The 15,777-nt window shown below is 38.7% G+C and overlaps 3 protein-coding genes across 8 annotated transcripts; 1 reads left to right on the forward strand and 2 right to left on the reverse strand.

Moving 5' to 3' along the window:
* On the forward strand, window positions 61-4,251 carry LOC109719718 (serine/arginine-rich SC35-like splicing factor SCL30). Of its 5 annotated transcripts, none has more exons than XM_020246508.1 (9): window positions 61-262; window positions 1,145-1,306; window positions 1,409-1,486; window positions 2,325-2,489; window positions 2,591-2,628; window positions 3,099-3,171; window positions 3,296-3,424; window positions 3,650-3,737; window positions 3,946-4,251. In XM_020246508.1, the coding sequence occupies exons 2-8, from the start codon at window positions 1,149-1,151 to the stop codon at window positions 3,729-3,731; spliced, it is 723 nt and encodes a 240-aa protein (XP_020102097.1). In that variant the 5' UTR covers window positions 61-262; window positions 1,145-1,148; the 3' UTR covers window positions 3,732-3,737; window positions 3,946-4,251. The 5 variants fall into 5 exon arrangements, with proteins under 5 accessions (XP_020102097.1, XP_020102095.1, XP_020102094.1 ...); XM_020246506.1 differs by having other exon boundaries at window positions 62-262; window positions 3,296-3,484; window positions 3,841-4,251; XM_020246505.1 differs by having other exon boundaries at window positions 64-262; window positions 3,296-3,484.
* On the reverse strand, window positions 4,635-8,137 carry LOC109719717 (probable serine/threonine-protein kinase PBL11). Its single transcript, XM_020246504.1, has 6 exons — window positions 7,623-8,137; window positions 6,796-7,121; window positions 6,285-6,420; window positions 5,968-6,110; window positions 5,743-5,866; window positions 4,635-5,356 (listed from the first exon to the last, which is right to left on the reverse strand). Exons 1-6 carry the CDS (start codon window positions 7,672-7,674, stop codon window positions 4,905-4,907), a joined length of 1,233 nt encoding a protein of 410 aa, XP_020102093.1. The 5' UTR covers window positions 7,675-8,137; the 3' UTR covers window positions 4,635-4,904.
* Window positions 9,334-15,777, reverse strand: LOC109719716 (myb-related protein 3R-1-like). Of its 2 annotated transcripts, none has more exons than XM_020246502.1 (8): window positions 15,137-15,773; window positions 14,034-14,085; window positions 13,751-13,808; window positions 13,275-13,369; window positions 13,086-13,189; window positions 12,554-12,682; window positions 10,678-11,802; window positions 9,334-9,760 (listed from the first exon to the last, which is right to left on the reverse strand). In XM_020246502.1, exons 1-7 carry the CDS (start codon window positions 15,289-15,291, stop codon window positions 10,692-10,694), a joined length of 1,704 nt encoding a protein of 567 aa, XP_020102091.1. In that variant the 5' UTR covers window positions 15,292-15,773; the 3' UTR covers window positions 9,334-9,760; window positions 10,678-10,691. The 2 variants fall into 2 exon arrangements, with proteins under 2 accessions (XP_020102091.1, XP_020102092.1); XM_020246503.1 differs by lacking the exon at window positions 9,334-9,760 and having other exon boundaries at window positions 11,286-11,478; window positions 11,732-11,802; window positions 15,137-15,777.

The following is a 15,777-nucleotide window of genomic DNA, read 5'->3' on the forward strand; positions in this document are numbered from 1 at the left end:
TTTATTTGGTTCCGTTTCGCTTCGCACCGGATCATAGTAACCGAGGCCCCCACGTGAAAATATAATAATAATATAAATCGAAAAAGGCCTATAGATCTAAGGCGAATTGATTCCTCAAAACGCTCCTCCCCGACTCGTGGGTCGTCGCCTACGCCGCTAGGGTTTGCTCGATCGAAATCGAGGTCGAGCTCCTCACTTTTCCCACCTCACATCCCTCGTCCTCGCTAGGGTTCAAGCGTTTTCGCTCTCCTCTTCATCCCAGGTTCGTCTTAAGCTACTTGAATCGGAGAATTCCTTTAACTGCTGTTTTTTCCCCTCTTTTTTTCGTTAAAATCTAGCTTTTCCCCCTTGTGTTTTTCGAGCTATCCTTCTATTTTTACCTTTGTTGTGGAATTTTTTATCGAATAATTTAGTTTTTCCCTGGTTTTGACTTTTGAGAGTAAATTAGGGGATGTTCCTGCTTGGTGAATCATTTTATGTTTGAGGGGACTTTGGTGTGCACATTCGTAAGGAAGTGGCCGGAAAAAGCTATGGTTTGGGGAATTATGTTAGAGTTATTGTGTTATTTGTCTAGGGTTTACCCTTGAGAAAGGATACTTAGGGTAACAAGGTTACGCTTCCTTGTATTCTGAAAAGAGATTTAGTAATATACAAGCAGGAATGGGTTCAGTGCATTGATAGTTCAATATTAGAGTATAGGGTTGGTGTATTATAAGCAAGTTCTAGATGCATCTAGATCTCTCCCTGTGCAAATTTAAAGCATTTCTGAAAAAAAAAAAAACTTGATTCTTTTTTTGTTATTATCAAATTAATCTAATGCTGTTTCCACCAATGGATAGCATAATACACAAGTATCGTTCCAAAAGAGTTGACAACTTACCAAATTAGGATCTATGCATGATACATGAGTGTGTAAGCTGTTAACTTAATGATTGTTCATATATTAATTTCCATCGGCTCTTGGAATTTCTACGAATGTTGATGACCTTTTATTGTTTTAGTATGAAAATCCATAGCCATGTAGCCTTTTTCTTTTCATGCCTGGTACTGCATGTAAGATTGTAACTTTGCAGATCTAATTTGTATTATTGGCATTAAGCAAGCATTTATTCACAATGAACTATTTGTGCTCTTTTTAATGCAGATTTATGATGAGGAGGTACAGCCCACCTTATCGTAGTCCTCCCAGGAGGGGCTATGGTGGTAGGGGAAGAAGTCCACCAAGGAGGGGCTATGGTGGGTACGGTGGGCGAAAGGAACCAAGCCATGGAAGCCTTTTGGTCCGAAACATTCCGTTAAGTTACCGGTAATTGATCAGTTTTGTAATGAAAATTACATAATTCTGTTTCTAACAACAGTTTTTTGCAACTAACGATTTTTTTTTTTATTTTTTTATTTTTTTGGGCAGGCCTGAGGATATTCGTGTTCCTTTTGAAAGATTTGGACCTGTCAGGGATGTTTATTTGCCAAGGGACTACTACACTGGGTGAGATTTTCTGATTTGAATTTCAGTTTTATGTTTTTTGTTGCTGTAATGCTGCTGAGATTTGAGCAATTCCTTCTCTATCTTCTCTTGCCTGGAAAGAGTAATTATGTCACTAGTTGTGTGTGGGGGTTACGTATTTATTCAATTTGTAGTTTTAATGGGGCTATCAACTTCCACGATTAGTTCAATTATATCATACACTTTTATTACCTTGATTCTTCCACTGAAATTTAGAAGGCTTTTGTAGAGAAGTATTCCATTTTCTTTATGCTATTTGCTTGTATATGCCTTCACCATGAGTTATTTGTTCGAATTATTCTCAGGGGTGGTATTGGTTTGAAGTAAGTACAAGCACTGCATTTATTGAAGACCACTCTTTATATTTCTAACTTATTCATTTGGTTGGTGGGATAAGAGTCTTGTCCAATCAAAGAAGTTCCTCTCTCAAGAGAAGTTCTGATTCGCCAACGAAAATAATTTCTTGAAGAGAAGATAGAACTGACTTGTCAGAAAGTTGCATGAGAAGATGATTTGGAGATTGAAGTTGATTTCAAGTGGTTCGTAGTGTTTTAGTGTTTGAAGACGTTCAAGTCAAGGACTTTATGAAGATGCTGTACATAGTGATTATAGAAGAAATATGAAGATACTAGAGACTGGACTGCTAACTGCTTTTTGTGACACTTGACTACACTTTTGAGAGAAAATTTTAGTAAGTCGTTGTCTGTGCTCCATCAAGAACTAAGACTGCATGAAATGATTTTTTCATGACGACAAGCTTGTCAGGCACATATATATATTTAATTATTATCTAGTATCTTTCTCATGATGTACGATGCAGGGAACCTCGAGGTTTTGCGTTCGTGGAGTTTGTTGACCCATATGATGCATCAGAAGCACAATATCACATGAATCGTCAGCTTTTTGGCGGTAGAGAGATTACTGTTGTTGTCGCTGCTGAGACGAGGAAAAGACCTGAGGAAATGCGCAGTAGAGCAAGAATTAGGTATTTTGCTACTTTTCGAACAATGAACCACTTGTTAATGTAAAGTTATTTTGAAAGTTTACCAAGGATATGCTCACCTTTGGGAAATGCCTCTTTTACAGAGGACCTTCTGGTGATGGCCGTCGTTCTTCTTATTATGGTAATCCCTTTTTTGCACTTGCTGTCATTGTTTTTTTTGTCTCAGTTAAATCTTTGAAAATATTTTAGTTAGCTTGTAGAAGCCTTTTCTTTGTCAAGTCCAGTGGTTTGATGTTTAAAAAGGTGGTTGCGGAACCTTCGATTAACTTTTCGCCTCAAATTCTCGTCACAGTTGTGCATTGGAGCATCAGTTGGCTCTGCACAAGTGTTATTTAAATTCTTGAATACAGCATTGTATTTAAATTTCATTGCCTTTTCTGCTTTTACTGGCACATGCTAGACCTCTTGGGATTGTGCACTCAAGCTTTTTCTTGCTTATTGCCATTCTTCATTTCTTCATATGCTTTCTTTACTAGCTCTCCATATGTCGACTCTTAACTGTCTATTTTTGCACCGCGCCTTTTTATTTTAGCACTAATTTTTGTAGCCTTCAGTCTGTTTTCTGAGCATATTTGAGTTCAATTTTGGCAGGACGATCTCGTTCTCGTTCAGTATCTCGTTCACGTTCTCCTCGCTACTCTTCTAGGGCTCGTCCTCGCTCAAGGTATGTAGGCAAGGACTTAATATTAGTGTTTTTATGAGCAGAAATCAAAGGCAACAAAGAACTAGGTTTTTATTGGTCACAACTCTAATGATCAATTTCATATTTTTGTATTAAATAAAAAAAGCAGATCCAACTCTCCTGGGCCGAGACGCCGGGGTGACTACTCTGCTTCTCCACGGAGAAAAGGGTCGCATCATGCGAGATCACCAAGGCATCATGAGCCAAAAGAGCGTGATGAGGATAGAAATCGCAGGTCATATTCTCCCAGAGGCAAGAATGGTCACCAACGTGAATCTGACAACGGTTTTGATGAGTACGTTGGTGCACTATTATTGAATCTCGACTTCTTTACGTTTCTATGTATAAAAATGCACATGCAGGCATAGAGTTATTCTGAAAATAAAAGACCTCAATATACGATTTTCTCATGTATTTACATGTAAGCTTCACATGATCGTGAGTATTTGCATTCCAACAGGAGATTGCCGCGGCATAACTCTGGCTCGCCTCCTGGATCTCGCTCTAGGTCTGCCGACTTGTCCCCTGGCCCTAGCATTTAATGCAAGGTAATGACGATGCTTGTGTTTTCCTATTAATGAAATTTATGTGACGGCAACATTTTACATGCAAGTAAAATCTATTGGACTGATTAGCGGAAAGGTGTCATAGGATCCATCGCCCCTAGTTTTCCATGCACCATCAGCTTGCTGGTATTAAGTAATTTCTGCTGGCGAACAACTATAGTAAATTCTTGTTTGTTCATGTGCCGTGCAGCTGTTGAATCTTTATTGCTTATTTCGTGGAGCGTCTGCTGATATATGTTGAGCGAGGAGACTCTTAATTTGGTGTTTTCGTCATGAACAGCCAAGTTCGTAGTAGTTATATGCAACTTAGAAAAAGTTATGTATGACATGCATTCTGCGCTTTTGTGTGTTTAGTTTCCGACTGTTTGGTTGCTTCCACACTTGGAAAGTGGAGGGTTTGAATCTTTGGTAATCATGCTTTAACTAAATTTGGGGATCCTGCTTTATTAATTGCGCACTTTAAATGGTGCTGTGGCACCGCACGCATTTTATGAAATGGTTAAGTATCAATGCAGGAGATGAGTGGGCAGGGAAATAATTATTGGATTCTCCCTTTTTTCACGAAAAAAAAAGGAGGGGATTTAGATGTTGTGAGAGACTATAGCTTGTTACTTGAAACCCCTTTTCTATGTCTGGTAGGAAGAGCCCAAATAGCCAATTTTGTCTAATCTAATTGCTTACACTGTTTAGATTGCAGTTGTATTTTTTTTTTCTTTGAAGCATGTTCTTGTTAGTAATGGCTACAGATAAACTTTGTTTTGTACTCGGGGAAGAAACGAAACATATCCTTCTTCGAAACAAAAATAAAATAAAATTGTAAACGAATAGGGGTCCCTAAAGCCATCCTTAGAACAAGCTTGGTTTCGCTTTCAGAGCTTGGTTTCTAAGATTGCGACATCTGATTCTGCAATAGTTAAAACAGGCTAATTTGTACTATCGATGATCCAGTGAAACAAAAGGATGAATACCAAAGAGAAACAAAACCTATCTACCATTTCATGCAGCTGAGAAGATACCATAATGGAGATAGATATATAACGAAGGATTATAAGCGCAAGCAGCTATACACTATGCTACTTAAAAGTATATAATTTAGGCGATTACGTAAAACCCACCACGTATGGGTTCTATTCTGGGTGTTCTGCGCAACTAAGAACACGCAGAAGCAGTTCTCAGATAGCCAGCTTTTGCATCCCCAGCATCTTCCAACTTTTTTCTCCGCGACTTATCGCCACTGTTACCAAGGCTTTGAGAGCTCAGCTTCGTTTCCGCTGGATGCTTCTTCTCCACCTCTGTGGAGACTAGAAGCTGTTCCAACGCAGAGACCACTTCATCCATCGCGGGCCTTTGCTTAGCTTCCATGGAGAGGCACTGTACAGCGAGGGATGCGACCTTCTCTGCCCCGCTTAGCGAGTATTGCCCTTCTAGTCTGGTGTCGAGTACGCGGAATATCTTGCGCTTGTGCGTGAGATAAGGCCTCGCCCATTCCACCAGATTGTGCTCCCCATGCGGGCGGTTCTTGTCGATAGCACGGCGCCCAGATAGCATCTCTAGCAGAACCACACCGAAGCTATACACGTCACTTTTCGACGTCAAATGACCTGCAAATATTGAAACAAATCAGCATTATGTGTGACATATAGAGCGGTAAATACGTAACAGCAGCACTATGGAACTTCAACCTGGTACCAGACTGATCTAGATCAGTGTACTCTTATGAATCCATTTAATTGTAGAATTGTACACTTCTATGTTACGCTCCGGGTCCCTTTTAGTTCAAAACATAGCGGAAAAGCGTCTGAAATTTTTTTTTTTTTTTTGAAAAGCCTGACCCCAGAGTGTGCCAGATCCGTCGTGTCGGATAGTTACATTCTATCACAGAGTTAGAATAGAACTTTTATTCCCTTTAATTCTATGTAATGTAATTAAACTATGTCGAATCTTACAATGACAAACACCACCAGGTGCTGTAGACTGGGAAAATTACCTGTTGCAAGATACTCAGGAGCAGCATACCCATATGTGCCCATGACCCTCGTCGAAACATGACTCTTATCACCGGTCGGGCCATCCTTGGCCAATCCGAAATCCGACAGCTTTGCATTGTAGTTCTAACAGAAACAATTTATTAATTAAACAAAAATCTTCCTAAGAAATAGATATAATGCCGGCAAAGAATAGCAACTTATGGAGCGTGAAGCTTTATACATACTGAATCGAGGAGCACATTGGAGGTCTTAAAATCGCGATATATAACTTTTGCCTCATCGCTATGAAGATAAGCCAGCCCCTTAGCAGCTCCAAGGGCAACTTTCATTCGGAAGTTCCATGAGAGAGGTTGAAAGTATGAACCCCCTACAACACCAATATATTACATAACAATCAGAACCTACAAGCATATAAAAAGTGAAAATCTCGCTCCAAGAATCCAGTAGCTTAATTTTCTATCCACCCATCGCCGACTACATGAACTGAAAGTACCTGCTGTGAAGAAAGATCAAAGGGGGAGCAAGTAGCATTCAAACTTACTCCTGAAGAGATGATTCTCCAAGCTACCACGAGGCATGAACTCATAGACCAGGAGACGATGGTCGTCCTCTAAACAGTATCCGATTAGTCTTACAAGATTCGGATGGTACAATTGGCCCAAGTAATTAACTTCTGCCTGTTAGTTGCACAAAATTTCATCCAAGTTATTAGTCCACGGAGAAAAGAGGTTTAATCTGAACTATAGTGATAAGAAAAAGTCAATTGATCTTATGTACAGTAAGGAGCTGTATGGAGCAAAATACCCCACGGAGAACAAGTCAGAAGGTAACAGACCCAGTTTATAGAATAAGATATCTAAAGAACTACATAAATTTCAACATACGCCTAACTCCTGAAGACCAACCACACAACACGACCATTTCTAAAAGAAACTTTTGACTGCAACAAATTCTATACAATCATCCGCGCGAATTAACAAAGTATGAGGACCAAAAAGCTACGAATCAGAACATATATAGAATAAACACACATGAGTCCAATAAACACTCACCAACCATTCCTTGTGGCCTTGAAAGCTTTCATGGTTGAGCCTTTTCACCGCAATAACTGTCCCGGTGCCGGGTTTGGATGCAGTGAGCGCATGCTCATCGATCCAACCTTTGAAAACGGAACCAAAACCGCCCTCCCCTAACACACTATCGGGGCGGAAATTTCTAGTAGCAGTCTTCAGGTCGCTGAAGGTGAAGCTCTTCAAGTTGGTCGACTGCAAAATATCACCCTCAGTTCGAATTATCGGAGGTACGGACGTGCTCGAAGCCCTGCTGCTACAACCACTGTATTTGTTTCCATCCTTGCTGCAATTCTTAGAGCTCACACCTACATATATCCAAACATGTTATATGCCTAAACGGGCTTCACTGAGCTAAAAATAAAGAAAAATTATGCAATTTACAAAACTTACACACTCTAAAAGCACTGGGAGAAAAAGGTCACTAACAAACAGTGTCTCAATGCACTAGTAAAGGAAGATACTGGTTGATTCCAAGTAAAAGCTTAAAGTGGGCCTTAAATTTTTACAACAAAACCTAACAAAATCAAAAAATTCTCGCTAAAGCTAAGCGAATCAAGTAGAAAACTACTACTGAAACAAAGATTCAGCTTTTTGAAAGAGCTCACCAACAAATAGGGATATCAAAGCCCTGGTAACGGAAGATACTACATGATTCGTAGAAAAAGCTCCAGGTGGGTATTAGATTTCTCATAAAACCATAATAAAGAAATCGGCAGTTCCCACTACAGTCGCTTAATAAATGCACAAAGATCCAACTTTTACAAGAAATAAGCTTCGAAAATCCAATAAAAGCTCAGAGGAATCACCCGAAGCGGACACACTCTCCGCCTTGATCTTCGCGCTCCAGCAAATCCCCATCAACACGCTCAAAAGCGAGATCGCTTCTACGTCTGTCCCCTCCCCCCCGCCCCAATCCCGCTCCCTCGGCTCCCTCCTTATAAGGGAGAATTAGGGTTTCCGACGCCTCGACCGAGGCGAAGCCGCGGCCGAATTCTTCGGACGGAGATCGCCCATTCCGAGCGGGTCGGCGCCGACTCCTCTCGCCATTTCGGGGCGCATCCACCGACCAATGCGACGCGGAATCGCTCCGAATTGGGAAATCGATTCGATTCGACGAGGAGAGAGAGGAGATCGGGACAAGGGAGATCGAGATCGAGATCGAGATCGAATCAGGGGAGATGGATGAGTGGGAGGCGAGCGGAAGAAGAAGAAGAAGAGTATAAGGGTTTCGCTCTTTACCGAATTTGGTGTAATTTGGAGAGCGTCGTCGCCGACTTTGACCTTTTCAGTTCCACTGCCTTTTGGGTTTGGTACGAAAGAGAGAGAGAGAGAGAGAGAGGGAGAGAGAGAAAGAGAGAGTGTGTCCGAAGAAGAAACTGTTTTTCCATGCACCCGGTGTATCCGTACAACTTTTGCACCTCAGTACTATTGAACGGTTAATATACATACATGAATACCGACGGTCCCTAACGCAAGTAGCAAATAATTTAGTGGTTGGTATACGAGGTTTTAAGTTTGAAAAATTCATATTTCTAGTTAAGTTTATTTCTAAATAAAATAAATAAATATATATATATATATATATATATAATGAATCAAATAATATTATTCTTTCTAAACCATTCACTTCTGAATCGTCTGGTATGAATACTTCAAATTCAATTCACTGTAAATACATAGCAAAATCATCTCATGCATACAAATTTTCTAAAATTGTATCTATTAATCATTTAATATTAGCCACATGCGAATGATTTAGAAAAAGAATATTGCTTGATTCATTAAAAAAAAAAATCTAATTCAAACTTGTGATCTCCCTACAAAAATAAACTACCTAAATAAGTACCCAAGAGACACGAGTCACTGAGTTCAACAAGGTTTGACTAGAATTAAGGCACTAATTTGTTAGGGTATATAATAAATTGGAATAAGATACGTACTATTAACATTTATTCCGAGTCAAAAGTGCTTTAATTTTCATATTTAAGTGAGCATCGTACGCTTCTTTCAAAAAATATATACTTTTTGAGTATCATAAGCTAATGCTTTGACGTAGATGAACCATTAATCTAACATGAGTTGTAATTAATTAACGCTAATAATAATAACGTGTATAAAATAATGGAAAATCTAGGAATTTTCTGTTTTGGGTAAATTTTTCGGTTTGTTTAGTCGCTCGGGATCATTAATTCCTAATGACGAATAAACGCTTCCTAATGACGAATAAACGCCGTAGTTTTCGTAGATGTACCTCGAACACGGCTATTTACATTTCGCTCCTGATGCTTACTTATCAAAACCGAAACAAAATTATAAATTCTTTATGCTTTTAAATTATGTAAAATTATATGCAAAATATGTGCTTTAACTGCTCTTCAGTTTATAAATTCGTTCAAGCAGAGTGGCCGATTAAATCTAACTGCCAAAATTAAAAGTTCAAACAGCTATTTGCGCAAGCACTAAAGTTCGGGGGACCTTTTTACATTTTTCCCATAAATTAATAAGATCATAGATTGATTTGTTTAAGTGAAAAATTTATAGACCAAATTATAAATAGCAGAAATTTCAAGATCAAGCCATACATTTTTAAACCCAAAAAAAGGGCAACTCTGAGACCAGATGAACTTCTAAAGCTCTTATTCACCCACCTATGAAGTTTCTAAACACTGTTCTCAGAAGGCTTTATGTACAAAGGTCACAATTTTGACAGAGTTGACATTCTTTATTGAGAATTGGCACTACCACCTAAGAGATTTTGATCGATAAAATTCAACAAATGGAAGATACTATAGTTTCCGACTGCATTTTTAATGCGAAAACCGTGTTCTATATCGCAATAGTCAATCTGGTTTGCTAGAATTCTGCTAATTCGGGGCTCAGTGTTGCTGAGGGAAAAGGCCATCTCATGTCTTCGACACTTGATTGCGATCTGGGGTTCCAAATCCTGGGTCAAAACACAGAGAAAGAATTAGTAACTCCACCACATCTGTTTCGTGGCGCTAATGTAATTATCAAATCAAAGAAAATAAAGCCAATAATTGGATTTCATATATTAAAAATGCAGAATGTGGTTGCAGAAATGAAGAGGCAGCGAAAGAAGCGGAAGATTTGAGAGAACAGTCAAAGGTATCAAGTCCCCAATCAGATGAAGTTTCTAGAAATGGCAATCAATCTGTTAAAAGATATTGGTAGGCCATGCATATTAGATTTAGATATTTCCACTATACTCAAAAAGATGAGCCACAAAAGAAACAACATTAATCTCTAGAATTTTCATAAACGCCTCTGCTGTGCAAAAGATCTCCAGAATGTTAATCAATATGGTCCCTCCTGACAAGTGAAAAATGTGTTTGCGAGGCTGAAAACATTGCTAACATTGCACATAGTTAGCTTAAACAAAGAGCCAAGTGTACTTTTTGACATACATTCCATGCTTAGCTGAAACAGAAGTAATGCATGTAAAAAAGATCTGTTTCTATATGCGTTTCTATATGCATTTTCAACATACAAAACTGACTTAGAAAGTTTTGACTATTGATGACTTGTTTTTTTGCCAAGAAGAATAGTCTATGATTCGATATCTGACTTGCGTTAATGGATGCGTGCCGGTAAGTTATAGTCATACATAATGAGAAAGATAAAACAACTCAATATAAATGTCAAATCTAACTCAGTTTATACCACAGGTAGAAAAGCTAACAAGCCCGAACATTGAAACCTAATATAGCAAAACCAAAACAAACAAGCAGAATAAGCACAAATCATAACATGCATTAGACATTTGTCTACAGCTGTATATGTAAACTAGAGGGGGAAAAAAGAAGATGCAATTATATTCCAACAAAAGGTTCCATAGCATACCTTTAGTTTGTGCATTAGGCCACTCCCAAATTAGTTGTAAGCGCAAAGTCCTTCGCCAAATCTTCCAATCCAACTGGATGCTCATTCAATGCCATCCCTTGCATGCTTGAAAAATCGGTGCTAGAAATAGTATTAATTGCAGAACTGTTTTGGGAAGCCAAGCTCTGGAATTTGGCACTACCATCAAAATCATCCTTCAAATTAAAATCCAGTTGCTTTTCCACAGATTTGATCATCGAAGTTCTTTTCGATCTCAACCTATACGGAGGGGTAATATTAATGCTCTTTCCCTCACTAGAATGACTTGTCGATTCTTTGAACACCTCCTGGTTACTTCCACTTTCCCGTCCTATTGGAGAACAAGCACTATCTTGATCCTTCCACTCATTTGTTTGTGTATTGCTATCAAGAGGAAGAGGCGTCTGTGTTTCCCTTTTCCTCCTCCGTATTATAGATGGAGTATTAGGATAGCTCATAGCTGCGCTCTTCAGTATGGATTCAGCACTCAGCTGAACCGAACCCTTTTTGAACCCGCATGGAGGGGTGAGATAACCAGCGGGCGATCGAACCACGTCCGAGCTGTAGGCATGCAGTATAGGACTGTATGCTTTAAAGAGAGAACCAAAATCTTCTAATTGAGGCGGCTCATAGTAAAGAGAGCCAAATGGAGAGTCTTCACTAAATAACATCCCTCTAGTTCTTTTGCTGGCTTGATCGGTTTCAGCCGTGTTGCTAATTTCTGCTGAATCATCTACTGAATCACCCTTACTAGATGTATGATCAGTTTCATGAGGCAGAATTCTGCAATTAATAGAAGAATCGTCAAGTCCTCTCGCCGATTCACCTGTTGAATTACTTGGAGAAAAAAGTTGTAACTCTTCCTTGCAATTTTCCATAGTAGCCAATTCTGTAGGTGGACTAAAATGTGCAGAACCAGAACCAGTAGTTCCTAGTAAAGATTTGGTATTTTTGGGATAAACTTGCTCATTAACTAGTTTTGGTACATCCTTGGTACCATTATTCAAAGCAGGCTTCGGAACTGGTGGGAGCTTACCAGTTTGCGAGTAAAATTCTAACTTTTTCTTTAACGAACTATTCCAATGGTTCTTAATGGAATTATCAGTCCTGGATAGCAGAAAAGGAAAAAAAGATCAATTTAAAACAATATAGTGATATGCAAGCTAAGGCAATTAGTGCAATCTAAAGAATATAAGAAATAACTTAGCCCCCAGTATTTGTTCACATAAAATAAGTAGAGGATCAGCAAAAAGTTATTATCACAAACAGAACTTGCTAAGAAAAATGACAATGCAACATGAAGGAAGCAGAGCAAATTATACCTATGTTATAAGATAGAAATCAGTATAGAGAATCAGTGGTAAATTAAGATAGGGATGGTTTTGTATCATTGTCATATATTTGGAAGGATGATTGACATTGCCAAACTTCAATGAGTGACAAAAAGATATCTGGCAATATATAACATGACATGTTTAGAATGGAGAGTAGAGTAGAAAGGAATTGCAAATTAGCAAATGAATTTTTAGGGAGTTTTGAAAATTGAAAGTGTTTTGAAGGCCAAAAGTTCGTTCATCATAACGAATTCAGGAGAAAACGCATCTATATGCATACAATACAGGACAACTACATTCGATGGAGACATATGTATATATCAATGCTTTTAAGTATTTACTCTGTGATCTTGTATTTAGAGATACATCTATATCAATGTTCAGGAGATAAGAGATCCTTTTGATATTCAGTAAACATTACCATAAGGACAACAAGTTATAGATAGGAGTAGTGTTTTCTCCACAAAAGACTTAACACAATAGGCAAAGAAGCACATGAAAAAACATTCCATGAAAACCAATACCTTCCAGGTAGGACCTTTGCGATTTCTGCCCATTTGTTTCCATGCACACGATGAGCATTGATGAGTGAGATCTCTTCGTCTGCAGTCCAAGCATCTTTCTTTATTTTAGGGTTCAAATGATTATGCCACCTAAGAGATGTTAAAAATATCAATTAATTTAGTTCAGCATATCCAATAGAACTGATATATAATGTGAATGGAACTTAAAATTCGCAATTCATGTAAGATCTTCTAGAATGAACTTTAAGCATCTAAGAGTAGGCTGGCATCTGAATTCTTTCACTTAAAAACATGAAAATGTATGAAGGACGATGGTTAATAAAAGTGGTCACAAAATGAAGACTTGGTATAGAAAACATTAATGTATGCAAACCAACAATAGAGCTAGTAAATAGATTAACTCAAATAGAGGAGAGAGACAGAGAGAGCAATGAGCAGCCTCTTTTTAAAATCAACCACCTACATTAACACTCTTTCCTCTTCGAAATAGTAATAGTAGTCAAATAATAGTAAGATCATAACAATAAAGTACCTCTCTCGGCATTGTTTGCCAATGCGACCAGGTAATGACCTTGCAATGACAGACCATTTTGCTGGTCCATATTTCTTTACAAGTTCGATGATTATCTCATCTTCCTGTCAAACCCAAAGAAGCATATTGTAATTAAAGATAGAAATGTGCTAAACTATCTATTAATAGGATGTTATGCCATGAACAAACCTCTGGAGTCCAAGGACCTTTAATAAGTTCAGGATTGAGAACCTTTTGCCATCTATGAAGACATTGCACTTCTGTCCTATCCGGGAAAAATTCAGCTGCATAGGGAAGAGACAGCTCTTCAACTTTCCAAATCTTCTAATTTGAGTATCGAAATCTATGATAACTAGTTGATTTTGCAAAACGAAATAGAGATAAATAAAAAAAGAATGAGGACAAAACACCATGTCAAACTTACGCAACTACGCAACAACCAATATACACATAAATGATTTTACTTGGCAAGAAATTGAAATCCAATTTTCATACTCTCCCAATACAAATTCACTTGAGAACATGGAAAACATAATTGGAAAGCAATTCCCTGGTGATGGTAGAAGTTTCTACCATTTCTCTTTGTTGTATTGGAATTGAAGAGTTACAGATTGGTTTCAGTACATAAAAGACATGAAATCAGATCATAAAGGAGAAAAACTGACCTATTTTCTTCCAACATCTTCCTTTGTAAGCTTCAACTGCTTTCCTCAGCGTCTCATCCTGTGACATGTATGTAGTAAGCAGGGAAAGTTTGCTAGGCAGCGATTACGAAAATCAAGACATATATGAAAAAATAGTTGTTATTTGAGCAGTAAAATAGCTTCAATTCTGAACAAAATGCAATAGTTGCACAGGACTTAAAGTAAAAAGTCCAATCTACACTAATACCCAAAAAAAAAAAAAGGTAAAAGAGTCATGCTAAAAGAATGGATATAGCATGCTGACCTCTTGGGGGGTCCAGCCACCCTTAGCTCGCCTTATGGGGCCAGTAGTCCTCCTAGATATGAATAGGAATAGATCATTACTCACCATAAAAGAGAATAAGAAATGGATATTTAACCCAAATTCCAAAGTTTTGCACAAACAATAAAATGTCCAGGCATGAACCATAGCCAATGCGATACAAACTCAGATTATCAGAATCAACTGAAAAAAAAAAAAGAACACTAACAACTAGTATGTTCGAAGATCTAATGCGACATAGCAGCTATACAATTAGCAGATCTTCAAAAAGAGAAAACACAATTACTACTTCATAGCAGAGAGGTAGGAATTTTGATCTATGTACAAGTGATTATCTTTTCTAACAGCTCTATAGCAAAGACACAACCAATGAACAATGTAGTAATTCTACTCGAGAAAGGGAAAGAAGTAACTTTTCTACTACTTCCTTGCAGCTTTTAAACTTAGCAACTTTTCACAGTACATTAAAAGATAAGTGCGACTACAATACAAGCTCGAACTAAGTTAGTAGAATCTCATTATTAGTGAGGCACCCTTAAATACTTTTCAACTAGAAATTAGGTTACTTCTTTGAGTTCAGTAAATTTAAATTCCATGGTTGATGTAGCTCTTCCTTTTGAGCTTGAAGACTAATGTTCTACTCTCATTACCTTCGTATTAAAGAATTGAGATAAGCAGCAAACGGAAGGATATATCTTTCCAAAGGGCTGAGTAAAACATGACAGCAGAACAAAAAAATTTCCCGACACTTAAGTTACAGAGTCCTACATGACTTATGTAAGAAAACAGTAACAACAGTGAATCGGTACATGCTGTTCTTCCAAACTATGAACACCTTAAATCTGCATTTATACTAATTCACCTTTCAACTGGATGAGAAAAAGGAACAACAAACCCAAGCAATCATAGTTTTATAACAGAATTCACCACTAAAGTAACACTATCATGCTTAAAAATTGAAACTTTACTCAACAAACGAACCTATTCCAATCAACAATGTAAATTAAGCTGGAAATGAATAGGCTGTAGAACTAGAGCAAGACATAAACACGATCCAAATCCAAATTCAGCAAATTGAACATTACTTATGGGATGGTGAAGCCGTAGGCGGGCTCGAAACAGCAGGGGACATGCTTGAAAGCCCACAGCTCCCATCGGATAGCGAGGGGCTCGACGCGGCCGTCAATTGCTTGTTCTCCACGCAGCCCTGCTCGATCTTCACAGCCGCCATCGCCTCCATCTATCATCTCCCCAACTCCATAGCATCAAAAGTCAAGAGATAACCCCCCAAAACCCTACCTTTACGCCAAAACCGAGATCCCAACGTCCGAATCCCAATTCAAAGGCCAAAAAAGCTCCCCAATCCAAACCAAACCATCTAGAAACAAAACCGAAAGGGAGCCCACGATTCCTAGGGTTTCGGATCGATAAAACCGGAGGAATCGAAGCGGCAGGGGATCGAAACCGCGGCGGCGGCGCGATCCGCGGAGGTCGGTGGGGATTCGAAAGCTTAGTATCGATCGCCCGAGAGGGAAACCCCCCTCAGAGGAATCGAGGAGCTCCACGCGCGGGGAGGTGGCGCGAGGGCGAAGCTAAAGAGGTTCGAAACCCTCGAATCCACGAAACCTCGCCCCGCCCCTTCTCTCTCTCTCTCTCTCTCTCTCCTCTCTTTCTCTCTCTCTCTAACGACTCGAAGAAGCCTTTCAAAAAACCTCGCCCGTTGAAG

This window comes from Ananas comosus, linkage group 13 (assembly GCF_001540865.1).
Source record: "Ananas comosus cultivar F153 linkage group 13, ASM154086v1, whole genome shotgun sequence".
NCBI lineage: Eukaryota > Viridiplantae > Streptophyta > Magnoliopsida > Poales > Bromeliaceae > Ananas > Ananas comosus.